Source organism: Scyliorhinus canicula, chromosome 8 (genome assembly GCF_902713615.1).
Source record: "Scyliorhinus canicula chromosome 8, sScyCan1.1, whole genome shotgun sequence".
Classification (NCBI taxonomy): Eukaryota; Metazoa; Chordata; class Chondrichthyes; order Carcharhiniformes; family Scyliorhinidae; genus Scyliorhinus; species Scyliorhinus canicula.
The window spans coordinates 116,519,335-116,544,464 of NC_052153.1; the positions used below are offsets into that span (position 1 = coordinate 116,519,335).

Sequence of the window (25,130 nt, forward strand, 5' to 3'; positions counted from 1 at the left end):
CGGTTGGCGCAGCGCCAACCCTGCTGGCGCCAGCCTAGCCATCCTCCACATCTTCCAGGCGGCCCGACACCAGAGTGGTTCACACCACTCCTTTGCGCCGGGTCCGCCCGCCCCGTCGGGTAGGGGAGAATCCTGCACATTGTACAGAGTTTCACTTAAAATATGGCAGGGTAGACTTCAACCCAGGCAAGTGAGCCTCTGGTCAGGAAAATACTGCAATTGAAGCCGAAACATCAGTACAACTGTGGCCAGTCACAGCTCAACAGGTGATTTCAGTAACTGAGTCTGTCAGTTACAGCAGCCAAGGAGAAAGGGCTGTAAGCTGTTAAAAGTTAGTTGAAAGCATAAGCAACAATCCAGTCAAACAGATGCAGCAGTTATGGTTTATGGTGTAAAGCAATGCAGCCCGTCACAGAAGTATAGACTTGATGTCTAAAGCATCAAGAAATTTGAAGCCAAGTATAGGGGAATTCAGAATTCTGACCCAGATCTACCGGTCTCCGGATTGTTGGAGACCTGATCTACCTGCTCCTCAACCCCAAGATGTGTTTCAGGACCTCTCTGAAGTCCCAACTCACTGACTCTGTGTGAATGCCAGGGAAGGTTGAACTTCTGATGGGCAAATTCCTTGCTCCCAAGGACCCTCTGAGTTAGAGTGGGGAGTTTAGACAATTACTAATCTGAGCTGTTACCCAGGAAACTGGGCGAAATTCTCCGCTCCCGCGAAAAATCGGGAAGGCCGTCGTGAACCCGGCCGAGTTTCACGACGGCCTCGGAGGCCGCTCCTCTCACCTTATTCACCCCCACCCGGGGGGGCTAGGAGTGGTGCTCCGTAACTCTCGGCTGCCAGGCGGCGCGACGGCGGCGCCTATGTGACGTCAGCCGCGCATGCGCAGGTTGGCTGGCTCCAACCCGCGCATGCGCGGCTGACGTCACGCCGGCTGACGGCTCAAACCCGTGCATGCGCGGTTGCCGTCTTCCCCTCCTCTGCCCCGCAAGACGTGGCGGCTTGATCTTGCGGGGCGGCGGAGGGGAAAGAGTGCGTCCCTTTGAGACGCCGGCCCTACGATCGGTGGGCACCGATCGCGGGCCAGTCCCCTCCCGAGCATGGCCGGGGTGCTCACTCCCCTCTCCGCCCCCCACAAGCGTCAAACCAGCGTTTGTCGTCATGTTCACGACGGCAGCGACCAGGTGTGGTTGCCGCCGTCGTGACCCGGTCGCTAACGGCAGGCCGCTCGGCCCATCCGGGTCGGAGAATCGCCGGTCGCCATGAAAAATGCGAGCGCCGATTCTTCCGAGCAGGGGGTTGGGAGAATCGCGGGGGGGCGCGTCGTGAGTTGCCCAGCCCTCCCGCGATTCTCCCACCCGGCATGGGGAGCGGAGAATTCCTCCCCGTATTCCTATGTTATCTTAGGACCCTCTATTTTGTATATGCTCACCGACTGAGCATCCACAGCTCCCAAGCACTGAGAATTCCAAAGATTTATAATCGAATGAGTGAGGAAATATATCCTCATTTCAATCCAGGGTTGCCTCCTTGATCTGTGACTGTGACCCCGATGTGTTTTAGATTTTAGGGCTGAGGTGAAGAGAAATACCTTCACCCAGAGAGCTGTGGTGGTGAATCTGTGGAATTCACTGCCACAGAAGGTAGCTGAGGCCAAAATGTTGTGTGATTTCAAGAAGGAATTAGATACAGTTCTTGGGGCCAGCGGGATCAAGGGATCTGAGGGGGAAGGAGGGATAAGGGTATTGAATTGGATGATCAACCATGAATGGCAGAACAGGTCCGAATGGCCTACTCCTGCTTCTGTTTTCTATGTTTCTCTGTATAGATTCTCCAGTCAGGGGAAACATTTTTTCAGCATCTCTTAAACTCATTAAGAACTTTTTATGTTTCAATTGGATTACCTCTAGTCCTTCTAAATATCATGAAATATTGGCCGGGTCTACTCAATCTCGCCAAATAGTATAGCCCACTCATCCGAGAAACCACTCAAGTGAACCTATGTTGCACACTCTCTCGGGCAAGTGTGTAAGGAGACCAAAATGACCGGCACCCACTGCCGTAAGAAGATCAACACCCTCCACCTGTTTGCATGGGTGGCACGGTGGTTTAACCCTGACTCCCCCTCCCCCTTCCGACCTCCCAAGAGAACACCTGAGAGAGGAGTGCCGAAGAGATCACCATATTCGTGGCACAGCTGTCATCCCCACCCTCGGCCAGCGGAGACACACACCTCGGTGAGCAACAGTAGCGGACAGGTTTCTGAGACACATTCTGGAGAGCACTACACAGTTGCTGATGCACATCAGGTGGAAGTAGGAATGCCCAGGCGAAACAGCAGTCGGAGGTCTGCTGAATCCCAGGACCCACCTGAGTCCCAGTCAGTTGCTGAGTCTCCGGACAAGGTTTACCCGGAGCTGTGCAGTCGATAGGGTGCGGATGTGAGATTCAGAGTGGGTGTCTCCGACACTCCAACAGGTCCATAGCCAATTGGAGGTGTCCCAGAGGCTACGGACACAGAAGATGGTGCCAGCAATGTGTGACACCGAGGCCAACATGGGGGGCGACCACAGTGGAGAGCCGGGTGCACGACGTCAGCAGTATGAATGGAGGTGCCGAAGGCGTGGGTCAGTCAGTGTTGGCCATGGCTGAGAGTCTTGGTAGCATGTCTGTCTCACAGGGGGATGTGTCCCAATCCCAAGTGGACCATTTTGAGGTGCTGCGGAGCATGTCCCAGTCTCAGGTGAGCATTGCCAAGGCACTCCAGTACTGGCACAGGAGGGGGTGCAGAGGAGATTCACTAGATTGATTCTAGAGTTTAGAAGATTTGCTTACAAGGAGAGACTGAGTAGACTGGGACTGTACTCATTGGAATTTAGAAGGGTGAATCTGATTGAAACATAAAATTATGAACAGTTAATACAGAAGCAGGGAGGTTGTTTCAACTGGCAGTTGAAACTAGAACTAGGAGACATCGTCTCAAAATAAGGAGGAGCAGATTTAGGACTAAGTTGAGGAGGAACTTCTTCGCCCAAAGGGTTGTAAATCTGTGGAATTCTCTGCCCGGTGAAGCAATTGAGGCTACCTTGTTGCATGTCTTTAAGGCAAAGTTGTTTGAACAGTAATGGAATTAACGATTATGGTGAGTCGGCGGGCGAGTGGAGCTGAGTCCACAAAAAGATCAGCCATGATCTTGTTGAATGGTGGAGCAGGCTCTAGGGGCAAGATGACCTACTCCTGCTCCTGGCTCTTATGTTCTTATATGTCCTGTTTGCTTAGCTACATGTCCCGGTCACTGGTGAACATTTCTGGGGCGGATCAGCAGGTGACCCTCTGTACAGCAGTGCACCACCAGAGTGGTCGAGGCATCGGAACCACATTTTGAGGAGTCTGATGCACCGCCCAATGACAACCTGGTTGGCCTCGTTGTATCAGGTCTTTGCACTTGTCACCGGCCTCATTACTGGCTTCATTAGCCAAGAGCCAACCGACCATCCTGGGTGGTTCTTGAAGAGGCAGGGGATGTCCGACTGCCCCAGGTATCTAGCGGTCGTGCACACTCCTGGGAAGAGTGCACACAAGTGCATTATCTTCATGTGGTGGTCACACACAATGTGGACTTTCAGGGAGTAGCAGCCCTTCCTGTTGACCTAGGGCACTCCCTGACCGTCCGGTGCACGCAAGGCAATAAGCCTTGTATTACACCTTGGACCCTGGCAACCCGTCGATGGCAGAGAATCCTGCTGCCCAGGCATCTTGTTGGGCCTGGTCCAGATCAAAGTTTATATAGTTAGCTGCCCGAGCAAACAGTGAATCTGTGGACTCATGGATGACTTGTGGGCTGTAGCTTGTGAAGTTCCGCACAAGTCCCCACTTGAGCCCCGGAATGTCCTGAGGTGTAGAAGTTCAGGGCTGGGCAGCACGGTAGCCTTGGAATGATCCTGAGGTCTAGAAGTTCAGGGCTGGGTAGCACGGTAGCCTTGGAATGATCCTGAGGTCTAGAAGTTCAGGGCTGGGTAGCACGTTTGCCTAGTGGTTGGCTCTGTTGCCTCATGGTGCTGAGGACCCAAGTTCGATCCCGGCCCCGGAGCATTTTCCATGAAGAGTTTGTACATTCTCCCATGTTTGCGTGGGTTTCACCCCCACAACTGCAAATGTGCAGGGTAGGTGAATTGGCCATGCCAAATTGTCCCTCAATTGGGAAAAAAAGAATTGGGTACTTTAAATTTTTAAAAAGCAGATCAGGGCTGCGGTGACCTTGACGGCCACTGGAGCAGGTATCCTCCTTCTCTATGTGGTGCCAAGTCCACCAGGACATGGCACCGGTGCCACACCCTCCCCTTGTTGAGGCACTGTCCGTCATCTGTTCAAAAGACCAACCTGCACACCTTGGGCCGTCGCTAGCCTCTGCCTCTGGGACTCTTCCTGACCTGAGGGAAGCTGGGACCTCAGGGTGTGGGACGCCACCTCGAGCTACTGCCGACGCTGCAGTCACTGCCTTCTCTGGGGTCTGGTTGCCTGGCCTACCAGGAGCACTGCAATGGCAGCTTCTGCAGGGTCCAAGATATCATCCATCCTGTATAATATCTGTCAGGAATTGGAGAGGGTGAGAGACTGCCTTCCATCCTGGAACCCTTCAGCCTCTCCATGGCTCACACCCCCATCACATCCCCTGCCATCCCAAAGGGTGCCACCCAACACGCCCTGCCCACACTCCCCCAGCCGCAACGGGGGCCGCTGTTCACCAGACCCCAGAAACCAGCTCATAACGTTACCTGGATCGGGCACTGGTCCCCTCTCTGGTGCACACACCCACTCTCTGGTCGCGGAAATGACGCTGGTGCTGTGGCTCAGCCCCTGCGTGTTCGGATGTTGGCTGCTGCATCTAGGTATTGCTTCCTGCAGTGTTGAGGCACAGTATCCAGGTCTCATGGTCTGGTTGGGATGCTTGGCAATAACTCCTACATGCCACTTGGCACACCTACCCATGGGAATCCACTTGGGAGCTGTGAAGTGCTCACTTAACTACGATTGAAAATTCCTTATGCGCAATAGTTTATTGGTGATCGGTGGGACAGACAGGCAGGAGCTGGGGTTGCCCTCATTATGGGTACACACGATCCAGGGGAGTGACATGGCAAGCCCAGGGGCGCTGAGGCACCCACCACCCTCCCAATCCAGGCGTGCCACCTCTGCCCCCAGCCTCACTGCCCGAAAGTGAAGATGGCTATTCATCTCCTTGGATCCCCACAGCAGCCATTCCGCCATCTTCACTTTTTTAAGGTGTACTAATCAGCACCCACATGACCATTTGCTGGGGAGGCAGACAGATCATGGGAGGCTGTTAGATACGGAGTTGTTCCCGTTAACTGTATGAAGATTGGTTTTAAGCAGTGATTGCTAGCTTCTCGCAACGCCATGGCGGGATCCTGATTTCACCAACAGAAACGGGCCGGTTAGATCACAAATCAATCAGCGCCCGTTAGATTCATCAATCTAATGGCCACGTCAAGCTCTCGCTCAAGCATGACGCGGCCGTTAAGTTGCACCCTTAAGCGTAGGCTAAACGAGTGAGAAACTTCCCAGGGCCCAAAAAAGTGACTAAGTGTGGTTAGATCTCCCCCCAGCAAAACCTGCCACAAATGACACTTAGAAACATTTCCATTAGATCGCGCCTATATCTTTCCTTTCTTTGGATTGCCACCTCGACGTGGTGGAGAGGTTTGAACATTCCATCTGTTCAGTCCCCAATGTGGCTGGAAAACTACATCCAGCAGGCTCATTTACCTGTGGTTAGAAAATCAAAGTTAAACTCAATTTTAGAACCTGGAATGTACAAACCCTCATGGATAACGAGCAAAACAATCAACAGGAATAGAGAACTTGTTGGCTGTGAACTCAGGTACTTCAGCATTGACGTCGCAGCCCTGTAAGAGACCCGAAGAGCATGCGAAGAACAACTGAGGGAAGATGGATGTAGTTACAACTTCATCTGGAGTGGAAACCCGAGGATCAGCGCAGGACACATGTTAACCAACTCTTGGAGCTCCCTGTCAGCATCAACAAGCGCCTCATGATCCTCTGACGACAACTTGCCAAGAGCCAGCAGGCAATGGTCATGAGTGCTTACGCCCCAACCCTTGATGTGAATGATGAGTCCAAAGAAGGCTTCTACTCCATCCTGTGTTAAGTAATGGGTTAAGAGACATTGCAATTAGTTGTCTCATTTATGTTAAGTGTTCAATGATTGACACTGATATGCAAAGGGGCTTCAGGTGGACTCTGTATCTTGTGATGTGATGATTGAGTTTAGTGCAGAGTCTGTTAAAGTGAAATAAAGGTGTTTGTGAAAAGGAGCTGGACTTTTGTCTCTTCATACCACAGCATCCATTTGTTTAACACCCTGGACACATTACTCACCAATATTCCAAAGGAAGAGAAAATCTTCCTCCTTGGGGACTTCAACATCAGGGTTGAAAAGGACTCCTAACCCTGGAAAGGAACCATTGGAAAGGAAGGGGTTGGGAATTGCAACATTAACAGGGTTCTCCTGCTCACCAAATGCATGAAACACCAGCTTCTCATCATAGACACACTGTTCGCCGAAATACAAGTTTAAGACTTTCTGGAGACATCCACGGTCAAAGCACTGGCACATGATCAATTCTGTCTTCGTCCAATCCTGAGACCAAAGTGATGTCCTCACCACCAAAGCAATGGCCAGTGCTGGACAGACCACCAGTTCATTCGCTCTTCTATGTCCACCAAACTTCACCAGGAGCAGTAGAAGATGAAGAAACAGCTCAGAAAAAAGATCAACGTTGAGTGGCTTCATGTGCCAAGCATGCAAGTGCATTTCCTTTTTTTAATGTATTTTATTCCAAACAATCAAAAGTACAAAAACATACATAAATCGGATAACATTCTCCACATCCCACAGTTTGTACAAATTTTTCCCCCTTTTCACATCCCGACGAACAAATCCTCAAACATGGTCATGAACAGTCCCCACTGTGTCTCAAAGCCCTCCGCTGATCCCTCAATTCAAACTGAATCTTCTCCCGTCGGAGAGTTGTATAGGTCCCTCAGCCAAGCCGCCACTCATGGCGGTGTTATCGACCGCCATTCCAGCAAAATCCTTCACCGGGCAACTAGAGAGGCGAAGGCCACAACATCAGCCATCCTCCCCTCCATCAGCTCCGGCACTTCTGATACTTCAAAAATTGCTATCACTGGGTCCGGCCCGGCCTCTACCCCCACAATCTTTGATCACGTCCCAAACACCCTGGGGTAATATAATCAGTGCCTAGTTTCAAGGCCGATTAAATTAGATATCTTAAAGAATTGGGCACTTTAAATTAAAACCACAGTCTGCTCCAACAAGAAGCCTACAGAATCTGAATATCCAGAACTCAGGCTATATGGAGCAGCCCTTGATAACCCATCAAGTGATTATCGCTCCTACTTGAGATGCATTGGCCTAATGTCCACAGTTCCTGGTAACCCATCAAGCAATCATTGCTCCTCCTAGGGCGGGCTCAGGTGCCCTGTCAACAGGTCATCAACAAGACCACTGGCCGCTGAGACCCTGCCTCCTGAGACTCCATTGGCTGAAGGCCAAGGGCAAGTGGAAAAGGAGGTGGGATAAAAATAGCCATTCCAGACTTCTAGGAAGCAAAGACTCAGGGAGTGAGGTGACCTTGACCAGACCAGAAGGAAGGAAGCAAGCAACAGTCAGCGAGAATCACTTTTGCAAAGAGGAACCATAGGGACTCAGGGATCAGATCTACACCATACCAAATCACCTTTGCGGGTAGTATAGTCAAATCCTGGGCGTTTCTTGTATGTATAGTGGGTAATTTACGGGTTAACCATAGTTAATAAAGTGTGTTGCATTATATCTGTGTTCTGCTTTGTTCTCCTCATAAATAAAGACATCTGGGTAAACTTTAATTAAGGAGCTGGTTAAAGTATCTGAATTGGATGGATACAACAACCCCCTCCCAGTATTTCTTCAACTTCTCACAGCCCCAGAACATATGTGCGTGGTTTGCTGGTCCTCGCCCACACTTCTCACACTTGACTGCCACCCCCTGGAAGAACTCACTCATCCTCGCCTAAGTCATGTGCACCCTGTGCACCACCTTAAACTGAATCAAACTCATCTTCGCACACGAGGAGGTCGAATTCACCCTGCTCAGCCTCAGTCCCCATCCTGTCTCCCTCCCCCCAACTCCTTCTCCCATTTCTCCTTAATCTTCACCACCTGTGCTCCCCACTGCTCTCCCAGCCACCCGTATATGTCCCCTCCCCTTCCACGTCCAGGAGCAGCAACCGCTCCAATAAGGTATAGTCCTGCAGCTTGGGAAACCCTCTCCATTCCTTCCGCGCAAAGTCTCTCACTTGCATATACCTGACTTTGCTTCCGTTCGGAAGCTGCACTCGCTACTGCAACTCTTCTAGACTTAAAAACCTCTCCTCCTCACCCTCACCAGCCCCACCTCCCTCACCTCCTATACATGCCATCCGTCTCCCCCAGCTTAAACCTGTGGTTCTCACACAGCAGTGATAGCACAGGCATCCCTTCCATCTTGAAGTGTCTCCTCAACTGGTTTCACACCCTAATCGTGGACTGTAGAACTGGGCTCTCCGCATACCTCGATGCCAGTGTCACTGCCGCTGTCACCATCGCCCTCAGGCTGGACCCTTTACAGGACTCCTCCTCTATCCTGACTCATTCTGACCCCTCTCCTTCCCACCACCGCCTTGCCTTCTCCACATTTGCTGCCCAGTAGTAGTGCAGCATATTTGGGAGCACCAACCCTTGTAGCAGGGCCTTCTTCACCCTAAGTACCTTCCCTACCCATATAAACTCCAAAATCGCTGCATCCAATTCCCGGAAGAAGGCCTTCAGAATGAAGATCGGGTGGGTTTGGAATACACATAGGAACCTTATCAGAACTATCATTTCTACCACCTGGACCCTCCCCGCCAGTGTCAGGTGTTATGTATCCCATCTCCTAAAGCCTTCCCTTATCTCAACACCAACTTTGGCAGGTTCCAGTTGTGCATCGTCGCCCACTCTCCCGTCACCTGAACCCCCAAATACCAAAACCTATCCCTGGCTACCCGAAATGGCTACTCCCAAATTGGCTCCTAGACCCACCTCATTCATTGGAAACACCTCACGTTTTCTGACATTCAGCTTATAGCCTGTGCAGGCCCCAAACCTCTCTAATAAGCCCTTCATTCTCCCCATACTCTTCAGTGAGTTTGATACGAACAGCAGCAGGTCAACAACATCCGGTGTTCCCTACTCCTCCTCGTAATCCCCTGCCACTCTGTGGGCTATCGCAAGGGATCTATCGCCACCGGAGCCACATATGGCAGATGCACCCATGCCTCAAACATCAGCCCAAACCCAAACCTTCCTACAACCTCAAACAGGTACCGCCACTCCATTCGGTCGAAAGCCTTCCCCACGTAGGTACAGACGACGATATCCAGTATCCGTCCCTTTGACGGGGTCATGATAACATTTAAGACCATAAGACATAGGAGCAGAATTAGGCCACTCGACCCATCAAGTCTGCTCCGTCATTCAATCATGGCTGATATTTTTCTCATCCCCGTTCTCCTGCCTTCCCCCATAACCCCTGATCCCCTTATTAATCAAGAACCTATCTATCTCTGTCTTAAAGACACTCAGTGATTTGGCCTACACAGCCTTCTGTGGCAAAGAGTTCCACAGATTCACCACCCTCTGGCTGAAGAAATTCCTCCTCATCTCTGTTTTAAAGGATCGTCCCTTAATTCTGAGATTGTGTCCTCTGCTTCTAGTTTTTCCTACAAGTGGAAACATCCTCTCCACATCCACTCTATCCAGGCCTCGCAGTATCCTGTAAGTTTCAATATGATTCCCCCCGTCATCCTTCTAAACTCCAACGAGTACAGACCCAGAGTCCTCAACCGTTCCTCAAACGACAAGCTCTTTATTCCAGGGATCATTCTTGTGAACTTCCTCTCGACCCTTTCCAAGGCCAGCACATCCTTCCTTAGATACGGGGTCCAAAACTGCTCACAGTTGGGGTTTGACCAGACCTTGTATAGCCTCAGAAGTACACCCCTGGTTCTGTATTCTAGCCCTCTCAACATAATAACCGTCTAATATTACTGGAAAGCTGCCTGCCCTTCATGAAACCCGTTTGGGCCTCTGCAACAACCCCCCGGAACGCATCATTCCATCCTCCCCTCCACTAACTTAGCCAACACTTTCACATCTGTATTTCATAATGATGTGGGCCTAGATGACCCACACTCTAGCGGGTCCTTCCCCTTCTTCGGGATTAGCATGATCGAAGCCTGGTTCAGTGTCTCCGTCAGCTCCCCCTTCTCCAGCGTCTTGTTAAACATCCCCAATAAGGGGCAGCACGGTGGCCAAGTGGTTAGCACAACCGCCTCACGGCGCTGAGGTCCCAGGTTCGATCCCGGCTCTGGGTCACTGTCTGTGTGGAGTTTGCACATTCTCCCCGTGTCTGCGTGGGTTTCGCCCCCACAACCCAAAAATGTGCAGAGTAGGTGGATTGGCCACGCTAAATTGCCCCTTAATTGGAAAAAATAATTGGGTAATCTAAATTTTAAAAAAAAAAAAAAACATCCCCAATAAATGTGGTGCCAACTCCATCGCAAACTCCTTACAGAACTCCGCCGGCAACCGTCTGCCCCCGGCGCTACCCTGACTTCATTTCTTTTATTCTATCCATCACCTCTCTCAACCCTAAGGGCTCCTCCAGCGCCTGCCTCCTCTCTTCATCCAGCCGTGGGAATTCCAGCCCGTCCAAAAACCGTCCCGTGTCCCTTTCCTCACCATCCAGATCGGCCCTATACAACTTCCCATAGTACCCCCTGAACGCCTCATAGAAACATAGATACGTAGAAGATAGGAGCAGGAGAAGGTCTTTTGGCCCTTTGAGTCTGCTTCGCCATTGATCACGATCATGGCTAATCATCCAACTCAATAGCCTAATCCTCATTTATCTTCCCCGGCTCCGACTCTACCTGCTCCTTCCCTGTCTTTTCTTTCAGAATTTCTCTAGACACTGCCTGCCTCTGTAGCTGAGGGACTGGCATACGGCTCACCTTCTCTCCATATTCATACTGCACCTCCCCGCTTCCGTAACTGCCCCAAAGCGTTCCTTGTCGTCAGCCTGTCGTACTGCCCCTGCAACTTCTTTCTTTTCGCCAATCATTCCTTGGTGGGGGCCCTCGAATATTTCCTGTCCACCTCGAGTATCTCATCCAATAATCATCCATACTCCTCCCTCCTTCTCCTATCTCTGTGCGCCTTGAACGAGATAATCTCTCCCCGAACCATCACCTTCAATGCCTCCCAAAATGTGGCCGCCAATCCCTCCCCATTCTGATTCAGCTCCTCATAGTCACTGATCACCGACAGCACCTTGTCACAGAACCCCTTGTCCGCTAAAAGTCCCGAGTCTAACCTCCATCCCGGCCTCTGCTCCTGTCGAGCTACGTCTAACCTCCAGCCAGTGCGACGCGTGGTCCGAGATTAAAATTCACGCATACTCCGCCTCCTCCCCCAGCCCCACCAGCATCTCTCTGCTCACCACAAAAAAAATCTGTTCTGGAGTATACCTTGTACACGTGCAAGAAAAAGGAGTACTCCCTTTCCCCCAGGTTCCTAAACCACCACAGATCCACCATTCCGATCCTTTCCATAAACCCTCCCAGCCTCTTCCCTGTCCTCAACCCTCCTATTTAGTTCGGGCTCGACCTGTCCACCCTCGACTCCAGTACCCAATTAAAATCATCTCCCTAGATCAACTGATGAGTGTCCAGGTCTGGAATCTCTCCAACCAACCCTTTCACAAACCCGCATCTTCCCAATTCAGTGCATAAACATTCACTAGCACCACTACCACATATCTCCCTCCCGGGTCCCATACTTCCTTGGCCCGACAAACCCTGTCTTTTTGCTCAGCGGGATGGCCCTCCCCCGCGTCTTTGAATCGAACCTCAAGTGCACAGTGGGCTAAATAGCTGGCTTGTGATGCGGAACAATGCCAGCAGCATGGGTTCAATTCCCATACCAGCCTCCCCAAACAGGCGCCGGAATGTGGCGACTTGGGGCTTTTCACAGTAACTTCATTGAAGCCTACTTGTGGCAATAAGCGATTATTATAACGCCTAACCTGATTCTTTACCCGGAGGTGCTCCTCCTGGAAAAAGACCACGCCTGACTTCAAGCTCCTCAAGTGCGCAAAGACCAGAGACTTCTTCACCGGCCCGTTCAGCCCCGTACATTCCATGTTACCAACATTACTGGAGGCTTGCACCTCCACTCCCCTCTATTGTCCGCCATCCTCCCCTTCCGGTTCTGTCCCCTCTAATTGTGCCCTTAACCGGGTCCATCCAAGATGGCCCCCTTCTCAATCCAGGACCCCGCTCTGACTCCAACATTGCCACTTTGCGTCCACCTACCCCCCCTGCATCAACCCCTCCCTCCCCCTTCATCCCCCCCACCAACTTGGTCAACTCCCAAGGCCACCTTCCCCATCTCACTTTCATTCACCAACATTAAGGCTAGTGCACTTCCAACAATGTCTTGTCCAAAATCTCTGAAGTGTCCAATCTAATGGAGTGGGGAAAAAGTGGAAACAGCTGAAGTCAGTCATCTTCTCGAGCTGTGAAAAAACATCAGCTACAAGACCAGGAAACACCAAGGCTGGTTCAACGAGAATGACCACACCATCCAAGACCTCACCGACAAGAAGAGAAAAGCTCTCCGTAGTTGGCAAAATGACACAACCAGCAAGGCAATGAGAAGATCTCAGCAATTAGCCAAGGTGGAGGTACAAAGAAGAACTAGAGAAATCGAGAGCCAATGAGAAAGCTAAGGAGTGCAACTCCTCGCTGACAAACATACTACGCGGGATTCTTCAGTACCACCAAGGCAATATATGGACCCAACACCCTAGGCCTGAAACCGGTGCAGAATAAGGATGGAGCCCTCTTGAGACAGAGAAAACATCAGCCTTTGATAAAGAGTACACTTCAAAGAATTCCTAAACCATGATATTATGAGTGTGTTTCAGGAAATACCCCAATTTCCCATCAAAGAAGCTGCCATTAAACATAAAGAATGGGAAAGCCTCATCATGCACCTACTTTTGTAACCTAAAGCTGTGCAAAATCTGCACTAGTACTTGCAATTTCCAAATGTACTGGGTTTGAGCAGCAAAATGTAAAAGTGTTAGGATTTACTAAAGCCTGCATTTGGTAAACTCTGTTTTCAATGGCTTTTCTGCGTTGTCAGTTGTAATGACATTTAGCAAATACACATTCAGTTGCATGGGACTCGGGCTCAAAAACCCATTGCACTAAACACTGTTTTATGCAATACTAAAATAGCTAGAGATGTTAATCTCTCTTTCCACTATAAAATATATGCAAGCAATAAAGTAATGTAATAAATATGAAAACAATTCAGATTAAAGCCTGAGTGGTAGAGCAAGTTGGATTGACTGAACTATCTTCAAAACTTTATATTAAAAACATTAAGTCCATTTATGACAAGTTTAACAGACACACATGGAATCCTATCAGATCTGCTTACTGGAAAGAAAAAAATAAAAACTGAATATAGAGGATGATAATTTAAATTAATTGAACAAATTAATATTTACCTGGTTCCATAGTCCACAACAACCCACTCTTTAGCAGTTCCAGTGATCGCATCATGATGTTGGAACAGGCCAAGATTTCGTCTTGATTCTATGAGCAGTTTATAATTTTCAGATGAAGGAAACATTGCCATTTTATTGGATTTCTGAGCCCCCACCAATGCTAAATAGTAAAGGATTTCCGCTGCCCTACACGGGAAACAAAATGCATAACATTCACTTTTAATTAAAAAGGTCCAACAGCTTTTTTTCAATTCAATGAGTGCCAAGCATATTATTCATCTTTATTTACTCAAAATAAAAACGTCCAGATGAGATGGAGTGGTAATGTCACTGGACCAGTAATCCGGAGGCCAAAGGCTTTAGGGACATAGGTTTAAATCTCAAGATGGCAGCTGGTAGAATTTGAATTTAATTCATAAATCTGGAATGTAGAGCTATTGTCAGTAATGCTGACTATGATAACAATCATCGAGTTTTGTTAAAAACCTACTAATGCCCTTTAGGGAAGGAAATTTGCCTTTCTTACCTGGTCTGACATGTGAATGACAGCAAAGAACTCTGAAATGGCCTCACTTAGTTTAGAGGCAATTAAGGATGAGCAACAAATGCTGGCCTTGTCAATGGTCCCCACATTTCAATGATCCCCACATCTCATGAAAGAATAAAGGGGGAAAAATGGCCTTTTATGTACCAACTTAATATGATACCACAGCAAGCTAAAAAAAATTGTTCATTGCTCCATTTTAATGTATTAAATTAATTTCAACACAAATGTTTAACTGAACCCCGAGGAGCATTTTTATTGCTTCAAGACCTTAATTAGGTTGGCAAGGTAGGTTCTGTTGATTGTCATAACCCAACCAATACTAACACAATTTAACAGTCTCCAACTGAGTTAATATGTGGTTTCGGCATATTAGTGTAATCCCATCAAAATATATTGGGATTGCTACATTTTAATAATATTAAAAACTTTGAATCTAGCCAGATTGAATTTGTCCTATCCCTTCACTTTTTATGCATCATAGAGATCATGTAAAAACAGAAGTATATGCAATACAGCCAATTAAGTAATTTGGAGTATAGTGGTCGTCATAGTGCAGGAAACATGATGGATGATGGATAATTTTTGTACATTAATTCTCACAAACTGCAATGTGATAACGACCAGGAAATCTGTTTTTGCAATGGCAATTAAGTGATAGATATTGGCCAGAACACTGGGGATAACTTGCCTGCTCCTCTTCAAAATAGTGCCATGGGATCTTTCACATCCAACTGACAGAACATATGGGGCCTTGGTATAACATCTTATCTGAAAGTCAGTTCCTCCAATATTGCAGTAGTTCCTCAGGACTGCACTGGAGTATCAGCCTAGATTTCTGTGCTCAAGACTGGAATCTTCCATTCTGGAGCCTACGTTTGGTGGCGTATGCAGAAGTGGGAATGATTTTGTTTGGGGGGTGCGGGCCGGCTGACCATGCATGATCTGGTGCTGTTTAGCACATTATCTATGTATCTGTGAGGACCTGACTGAATTTCATGGCAGGGTGGGACAAGTTGTATTCCAAGCATCACTGGAGATTCTTCGTCAGGCAGTCCAAGTCAGGTAGTTGTGGCTTCACAGGCTGGCAGCAGGAGGCCCACCCATCTGACCACAGCAGCTTGGCCCAATGTCGCAGTGGTGATTAGCACCCTTGGGTCCTTCCAAAGGAATGCCGAGCAGTGCAGGATGAGGACAAAAGAACTGCTGCGCTCTACCAGGGTAAGTGGCACCATCTACTCACTGAAAACTGACACTGAGGAGGGCATCAAACAGACAAAGTGTGCAATTGCACAGGAATATCAGACAGGAGTTTAGGTTGCAGCAATAACTAGCTGATGCACAGAATGTGTGTCAGCCATTTCATATTTTCTATTTATTTTTATCAGTTGCAGAACATTTGGCTTGTTAATCACTTACTGATCAATCCTTTTGTCTTTCTACACGACAAGCATGCCCACAATGAGTGGGAGCAGTCTCAGACCAAAGGTGACATTCTGGACATTCAAGCTTCACCTCACATGAACAGCAGGCCACCGATGCAGCTGGGAGGAAGCAGGACTGCATCTGTGATGAATATGAGATAGGACTCCCCCAACAAGCCAGTGAGGATGCCTTCAGTCTGCAGTTGTCAGCTGCATTCACAGAGTAACACATTGGCTTAATGTGTTAACACAGGCATTCATTGAATCTTTATTTTTCTTTATTCCAGGTATTAGCACCGAGCACCCTCAGAACCAACCCCAACCCACTGCTCAGGATGATACCTCCGAGGCATCAGGAGATGTACCATCAGCACGGTAGCATTGTGGATAGCACAATTGCTTCACAGCTCCAGGGTCCCAGGTTCGATTCCGGCTTGGGTCACTGTCTGTGCGGAGTCTGCACATCCTCCCCGTGTCTGCGTGGGTTTCCTCCGGGTGCTCCGGTTTCCTCCCACAGTCCAAAGATGTGCAGGTTAGGTGGATTGGCCATGATAAATTGCCCTTAGTGTCCAAAATTGCCCTTCGTGTTGGGTGGGGTTACTGGGTTATGGGGTTACTGGGTTATGGGGATAGGGTGGAGTTGTTGACCTTGGGTAGGGTGCTCTTTCCAAGAGCCGGTGCAGACTTGATGGGCTGAATGGCCTCCTTCTGCACTGTAAATTCTATGAAACTATGTAACGGTAAGCAAAGATTAAGATGTTTTGAGGGTACACACATATACAATCAATGTGTAGTGGTCTGACACTTATAAATATGTATTCACTTGTACTGTTGAAATTTCATCTATTCCATCTTGTTGCTAGTTAATTCAATAGTCTCAGGGATTTAAAGATGGGGAATTTGGGCACCCATCAAGAGTCTGATTATGAACTCCTATAGGTCCTCTTCCATTATCAACATTGTGATTACTCAACAATCCCAGAAGTACTTGATTAAGCACTGGCCATCATTTGAGAGTATGCTGCTGGCCATACATTATACAAACCATTACTTGTAGCTCACCATGTTCTGACGTCTGAAAATGTATTCAGTGAGTCGCTGAAGCCCCTGTTGCCGTTGCCCTGATGTGTGATGCCATCAGTACTCAAGGGGAGGTACATTTGCTATGTGAGTGGGAAAGAACACTGTAGATGCAGTTTCAAGGCTGAGAGAGTGATGTTCTACACTCTTCTTAACAGTAGAAAACCAGAGGCTGTCCTACATGTCTGGAGAAACCTATGGCGGACACAACCAATCATTAATGACTTTCCTTGGTGATTTGTTATTTTGAGTGAATATGCAGGTGAAGGCTGCAAGTTAGGAGGCAATGGGCAAGTTAGCCTCAACTGAGGAATTGATAGTAGGATTAAAGAGGTGTGTGGGAACTTGACTAAAACTTCTGTAAGACCTCACATGGGAGATTTGTTTGGCTTGCTTGTCTCCTTACCAGGGGTTCCAGTAAACCTTGCTACAACGGTTTGCAACCAAAGTGCACTGGACATAATTGAAGGACCGGGTCATAGTCCAGGAGGTGAGAGAGAATACAATGGGCCTGCGTGCTGCACCGCGCCGAAGACTGTGAAGCTACGCGGGTGAAGCATCAGCAGTTCCAACAGCATTCTGCAGGATCCATGCAAGAAAGATGTTGACCTTGGCTTGAGTGTTCACAATGACTGATCACAGCCTCACACTACTACTAAGGCCAACTAGGGTGAAACCTGAAGGAGTCTCTGTAACTGGAAAGTCCGGAGGGGTTACTACTCAGCAACTCATAGTGCAGGTGAGGCAGATTCAGTGAGTGGACTCCAAAGTAACCTCAAAACTTTTCAGCATGATAAAGATGTCAAGGGATGTGTATTTATTATGGGCGAGTGGCGGGCGAGTGGTGATCGAGGGGCAGGGACATGATCTTCCTTGATCAATCTACATGATGGAGTGATCTCAAGGGGCCAAATAGTGTTCTCATGCTGCTCCTGCCTGTGAATCCATCTATTTGAAAGAGCTCTCTGACAGGTCTACTTCCCGTCAAAGAACAAAGAAAAATACAGCACAGGAACAGGCCCTTCGGCCCTCCAAGCCTGCGGCGACCATGCTGCCCGTCTAAACTAAGCTCTTCTACACTTCCGGGGTCCGTATCCCTCTATTCCCACCTTTGGGAGAAGGTGTGAGTGTGACTTGAGTGGATCCATGCCGGAGTTTGTTTTGGTATTGCTTCCAAGTTGCCATTCTCCGAGGGCATGGGAAAAATCTCAATTCTACTTACAAGTGTCCGAGGTCACAGGAGAACAGGAGAAATGCATGCATTTAGCGCCAGAGCTCTGTACATTAGTACATTTGGGCATATACAAAGAATCAAACCACCAGCAGGGCAGACATTAAATACAGTAGTGCAATTTAATTCAGCTACCATAAATGAAGGTACATTAGAGCAAACTGTTATGTTTGTTACCAAAACAAAGCTGTGACCTTCTAGCAAGAAGAGGATAGAAAACCAAATAGTAAAGGAAATGCGTCAGCTTATTACCCTGTGTGGAATCTGTTATCAGATTGTCATGGGCCTGTCCACCCCATCTAACTGCTGTTATGGCCTCTACATCCACTTCACTGTCCTCTTCGTTGGAGGATTTATTTCGGTCCTCAGCCAAGATATTGTTTCTTTGTAGTGCAAGGTTGTATACAGCTCAGCAGACAACGACACTCGCTGTGGGGAGTATTGGAGAGCCCTGCCTGAGCTGTCTAAATATCTGAACCTATTCTTTATGAGGCCTGCCGTCTACTCAAAAATGGACCTAGTGGTGGAATGTGTGGCATTGTCGCTTTCTTCAGCAGCACTCAGCAGACGGTGAACTGGCATCACTGGCCAGATTTTCTCAAGGTGTCTCTTGTCCCCAAGGAGCTAGGCCTGAAATCATCAAGGTCCTTCAAAACCTTGTGACACCTGGGAGTGGATCAGAATATAGGCATTGTGAGTGCTCCCTGGGAACCGAGCACAAACACGCAGGATTTACCTTCTGTGATCACATGTGAAGGTTCAAAGAATGGAAACCTTTCCTATTGATAAATGTGACTGGCTGTTGCCAGGGAGCTCTCAAGGCCATATGTGTGCAGTCATTAGTGCCCTGCACTTGCAGGAAACCTAAGACTGCTGCAAAACCCAACACCTCTGCAGCCTCGGTTTTGAGATCCAGATGGAATAGGACAAATTGGTGCACTCTCCTGAACTGAACTGAACTGAACTGGGCACCTGTCACCTCCCAGATGTACTTACATATCACTTACTGGGAAATACCACACAAGTCCCCAGTGGTGCCTGGAAGGAGGCTTGGCAAAAAGGGCAGCACGGTAGCATGTGGTTAGCACTTATTCCCAGCATGGGTCACTGTCTATGTGGAGTCTGCACGTTCTCCCTGTGTCTGCATGGGTTTCCTCCGGGTGCTCCAGTTTCCTCCCACAGGTCCCGAAAGACATGCTTGTTAGGTAAATTGGACATTCTGAAATCTCCCTCGGTGTACCCGAACAGGCGCCGGAATGTGGCGACTAGGGGTGTTTCACAGTAACTTCACTGCAGTGTTAATATAAGCCTACTCGTGACAATAAAGATTATTATTATTATTATAATGCCACAGTCACAGAATTGCTTCCAAGTTCTTGTCACTGCAGGTCATTGTGGGGAAACTGGCAGATGTGTACAACCACATCCTGGCACATTCTAAGCCACCTCAGCAGTGCCTTTTGCTGATCTGTAGATGGGTGCACTGCTTACAATATACCTGTGGTCAGGCTAAAGCTCACATAGTGGTGGACCCCGACCACCTTAAGAGACAAATACTGTATATAGTATTGTACGTGTGGTCTCACCAATGCCCTGTGCATTGCAACAAGACTTGCCTACTTTTATATCCATCTATTTTACCATAAAGGTTAACAGCCTACTTCCCTTCCTGCCTTCCTAATTGCCTCCGTCACTGAAGATAGCAGAGATAATGTTTTTGCCTGTTCGCTCGTCTGCTTGTAAAAACGAACAAACAATTTCAATAAAACTTGGTACACAGATAGGGTACGCTCAAGGAAGAACTGATTAGATGTTGGCAAATGTCTGGATCTTGGATTTCTTTTTAAAGTATCCATTAACATTGAGTGATAGGATAAACTGACCTATTTTTATAATGTTGTGTGTTTTATTTAGAATGCTGTAGTTTGTTTAAGAATTTTGTGGATTGCCTCAGTTGCCGTGGTGCATTTAAAAAAAGATAAGATAGCAGGATCGGATGATATGCATCCAAGGATGCTGAGGGAAATGAAGGTAGAAACTGCAGAGGCACTAGTGATAATCTGAAAGTCTTCCTTAAACACAGGGCTGGTGCCAAATGACTGTGGAATTGTGAAAGGTATGCAAGGATGAAGTCGGCAACTATAAACCAATGAGTGTGGCTTCAGTGGTAGGGAAACTTCTGGAAACTATAGTTTGGGGCAAAATAAATAGTCACTTAGACATGTACTTATGGAATGCCAACATGGATTAATTGAGGGAAAATCATATTTAACTAATTTGCTGGAGTTTTTTGAGGAAGTACCAAAGAAGGTTGATAAGTGTAACGCTGTGTGATTTATATGGATTTTCATAAAGCATTTTATACAGTGACACACAACAGACTTGTGATCAAAATCCTAGCTCATTGAATAAAAGGGAAAGTAGGCATTTGGATAAGAAATTGGCTGAGAATCAGAAAAACAGAGAGTAGTAATAAATGGTTGTTTTTCAGATTGGAGGAAGGTTTTAGTGGAGTTCCCCAGGAGTCAATGTTGGGATCCTAGCTCTTCCTGATATATATTAATGACCTAGGCTGTGATGTTCAGGGCATGATTTCAAAATTTGCTGATGATATGAAGATTGGAACCATTGGGACTTGCGGTGGCGGCCATGGAGTAAGCGGTCGTACACAAGGTAGCTCCTGCCTGAGGTTTATTTCTTTGGCCGTTTCTTCCAGTTTTGCGGGGTGTATATAGATGAAAAGATACGATAGCAGAACTAGATGAGGGTCGGTGGGTTTTTCAGAGGTTCGGTGCAGACTCGATGGGCCGAATGGCCTCCTTCTGTACTGTAGTGATTCTATGAAAAGTGTGAGAATAAGAAATAACTGGTGATTCTCTTTTGGCCAGGAATGTCTCAATCCTATCAAACGAGGAGTTCAAGAGCAAAGGTCCACAGTCAGGCCAAGAGGACTCGCACGGCGCAGCATAGGGAAAGATGGCAGAGAGATCCGTGGCGTTGTTGCCCGCACAATGGTCAAGGAGACACTGGTGGAGTTTCTGATGGCTGAGTTTCAGCAGCAGAGGAAGGCGGCCTCAGAGGATTTGGTGAGGGTGGCAGAGCTGATTCGGGCAGCCCCGGAGAGATTGGAGCAGAGGCTGGAGGTACAAAATGCGACACTCCCGAAGGTGAAGGAGTCGTTGGTTGATCATGAAGATCAGCTGGCCGCATAAGAGGCAGAAATGCTCATGATGGTGGAGGGCCAAAAGAAACAGAGAGGTGGATGACTTGCAAAACCGCTCGAGGAGCAGGATCTAAAGGATTGTGAGGCTGCTTGTAGGGATCCAAAGAACGCAGGCCATGAAATATGTGGCAAGGATGTTCGAGAAGTTGGTGGGGGAAGGAGTATATGACCGAACTCCTGAAGTTGATCGGGTGCACACGTCTCTGAGGATGATTGTTCGGTACTTGAATAAGAGAAGATCCTATAGTGGCCAAAAGGGACAAAAATGTGTATCTGGGAGGGACATGTGGTTCACATCTGCCAGAACTTGGGAGTGGAGCAGGCCAAGTGGTGGGCCGGGTTCAATAGGGTCAAGGCAGCCCTATTTAGGAACAAGGTGCAGTTCGGTGTTGTACCCTGCTCGGTTGTGGGTCACACATGGGGGACAGGAACACGACTTTCATACGCCGGAGAAGGCAAGCAAGTTCTTAAGAGACCATAAACTGGGGGACTTTTGAGAACATTGGATTTTGGGGAGATTCACCGTGAAGCAGAATGGAGGTGCTGTACTCAGGGAGGATGGGGAAATCGGGATCTATACATGTGCGTCGTGGTATAATTCCTTGGCTCTGTGTATATTACCCACTTTGTTTCGTTTTTTGTTCAAGTGGAGTTTTTGCTATTTTTCATCCTCCCAGCATTGGGAGCAGTGTTGGATGTACAATGGAGTGTGGGGGTGTTGGTGGGTTGCGTGGGGTGGGGGGCTAGCGAGGAGGGTGCCATCAGGGGAGTTTGGGATGGTGTAGGGGCTGGAAATGCTCTACAGTGGGGTAGAAATAGTTGGCCTTGGGTGGGGGTCACCCGCTAGCAGGTAGGCTAGTTAATGGAGGTGAGGTGGGGGGCCAGAGACATGGAGGAAGGGAAAGTCTGGGGGGGGGGGGGTGATTAGATCGTATGGTTTCCGTTGTTTGCAGCGATGGGTGGTGGGTATTGCTATGGCACCGTTGGTTAAGGGGGGGTGGCGGTCATCACCTTGAATAGGCCTGGGGGGGTGAGGGGAGGGGGCGGCAGGGCGTGGGTCTGGTGGAACTCATTAAAAAGTAGGTATGGCCGATCGGGGTGGGAGGGCCTGGAGCCCTCCGACCAGGCTGATCTCTTGGAATATTAGGGGATTGAATGGGTCGCTCAAGAGGTCACGTGTCTTTGCGCACTCAAAAGAGTTTGAAGGTAGACATGATGTCATGATGCAGATGCGATGCAAGAGACTCATGGTGCTGGTGAATATATATATGTATACTATATATAGAGAGAGAGAGATATATATATATATATATATATATATATATATATATATAGAGAGAGAGAGAGAGAGAGATTTCAATACGGCTCTTAATCCTAGGGTAGATCGGTCGTGTCCAAAGTCTCTGAAGATGACGCCGATGACGAGGGAGTTGTTGGGATTTGTGGAGTAGATGGGAGGGGTAGACCCATGGCAGTTTGGTGGGCCGAGGGCGAAGGAATTTTCGTTTTTTTTCGCACATGCCCTGTGTATATTCCCAGATTGATATTGTTGTCCTGCGCAAAACGTTGCGAGCAGAACAAAATATCCGGCGATTGTGGTGTCAGATCACGCACTGCACCTTGTGGACCTGCATGTGGAAAGGAGGGATTCCCAGTGGAGGTTGGATGTGGGGCTGCTGGCTGATAGAGGGTCTGCGAAGAGATAGGGGGTGCTATACGTAACTATGTGGAGTTCAATAAGGGTGATGAGGTCTCTGCCTCTGTGTTATGGGAGCCGCAGAAGATGATGATCAGGGGAGAGTTTATGTTGATCAGGGTGCACAAGGAGAAGGTGGACCGAGCGCAGGGAAAGATTGATGGAGGCCATTCTGGAGGTGGATCGGAGGTACTCGGCAGCCCCGAGGAGGGATTGCTGAAGGAGAGGAAGAAGCTCCTAATGGCGTTTGAGCTTATGTCCACAGGGAAGGGGTTGGGGGCTCCGATGCAGGCTTGGAAGACCCCGGGTCCAGGCGGGCTCCAAGCAGAGTTCCGGAAAGATTTGGCATGGAATTGGGACCCCTACCAGTTGAAATGTACAACGAGTTGGCGGGCAAAGTGGAGCTTCCGCACACATTGTCTCAGGCTTCCATTTGACTTATTTCAAAGAAGGACAAGAGTCCAGAGGAGTGTGGATCGTACCGCCCGATATCATTGCTGAACGTTGACACAAAGTTGTTGGTTAAGGTGCTGGCAACACGCATTGAAGACTGCATGCTGGGAGTGATAGGCGGTGTTCCTGAAGGGACGGCAGCTGTCGGCTAATATTAGAAGGCTCTGGAATGTGAACACAATGCCATTGGGGGGCCGGGAAACTGAGGTAATAGTGTCTATGGATGCGGAGAAAGAATTTGACCAACAGGGCATAACTGAGGTGTTGGGACGATTTGGGTTGGGCACGGGTTTGTAGTTTAGGTTAGGTTGTTGTAGAGGGCCCCGACGATGAACATTCACATGAACAATGTTAGCTCAAGGTATTTTGGTCTGCATCGGGGAACAACTCGGGTGTGTCCGCTTTCTCCACTGCTTTTCGCTCTGGAGATTGAACCCTTGGCAATGGCGCTAAGAGCTTCTGGGGGGTGGAGGAGTATTGTGAGGGGGGGGGGGGGGGGGGGGGGGGGGGGGGGGGGGGGGTGGAGCACCGGATATCCCTGTACGCAGACGACCTGTTGCTGTATATTATGAATCTGGTGGAAAGCGTTGACAGTATTATGCTGATGTTGGCAGAATCTGGGTCATTCTCGGGGTACAAGCTCAATGTGGGAAAGCGCAAGGTGTTCCCGGTAATTGTTTGGGTGCAGGGAAAGGGCTTGGAGAAGTTGCAGTTTCGGCTGGGTGAGTTAAGTTCTGATACCTGAGGATACGGGTGGCGCATAGTTAGGCCGAGTTGTAAAAGTTAAATTTGGCAAACATGGTGGAGGGGGTGAAGACTTTAGGGAGTGGGATGCCCTGCCCTCTTGTTGGCTGGGTCAGTAAAAATGATGGTGCTGCCTAAGTTTCTATTTGTTTTTCAAAGCCTCCTGATTTTTGTGCCCATATCAATTGTGATAGGATGATTTAGATGATCTCAGAGTTCATATGGTTGGGTAAGGTACCCCAGATTAGGAGGGCGTTTTGGAGAGGGACAGGCGGAGTGGGGGATTGCCACTGCCGAGCTTGTTGAATTAGTACTCTGCAGCGAGCGTTAAAAAGGTCAGGATGTGGGCAGTGGGGGAGGGTCGGATTGAGGAAGCCCCGTGCAGGGTGACAAATTTAAGGGCATTGCTTTTGGCACCTCTTCCGTTCTTGCCAGCCAGGTACTCCACGATCCCAGTGGTGGTCTCAATCCTCGTAGTGTGGAATCAATGGTGGAGGAAATAAAGCAGAAATGGGAAGAGCTGGGAGCGGCATTCGAAGCTGGACTATGGAGTGAGGCCTCAGCTCCAACTGGGAAGAGATGATGATGATAATAATAATAACTTATTGTCACAAGTAGGCTTCAATGAAATTACTGTGAAAAGCCCCTAGTCGCCACATCCCGGCGCCTGTTCGGGGAGGCCGGTACGGGAATTGAACTCGCGTTGCTGGGCTTGTTTTGCATTACAAGCCAGTTGTTTAGCCCACTGTGTTAAACCAGCCCCAGATCAGCACACAAGAGCAGGTAAGCACATTCATGTGACGTGTAGCTGAGTCATGATAGTTACCCCACCCTTTTGTCAGGGAGATGTGTCAAACCCGTTACTGGAAGTGTTTGCAAAATGTGTTAGTAACCTCTACCCCTTACATGATAACATTGAGTTAGGTACACTTAATAGCCTTGGGTTAGCTTTAATTGTTTCTCAAATGAGATGGTTGTCTTCATTGGTAGTGCCAAAGCACAGGTTCTGCTGCCGTGATGGT

General features: G+C 48.6%; 1 protein-coding gene across 2 annotated transcripts in view; it reads right to left on the reverse strand.

Annotated features, from left to right (window-relative positions):
- The window catches only part of man2a1 (mannosidase, alpha, class 2A, member 1), a 245,702-nt gene that overhangs the window by 78,866 nt on the left and 141,706 nt on the right, over nucleotides 1-25,130 (reverse strand). For both annotated transcript variants that reach the window (XM_038805125.1, XM_038805126.1), the window contains exon 10: nucleotides 13,714-13,899. In XM_038805125.1, coding sequence (XP_038661053.1) covers nucleotides 13,714-13,899 — 186 coding nt within the window. The remainder of the gene's footprint in view (nucleotides 1-13,713; nucleotides 13,900-25,130) is intronic.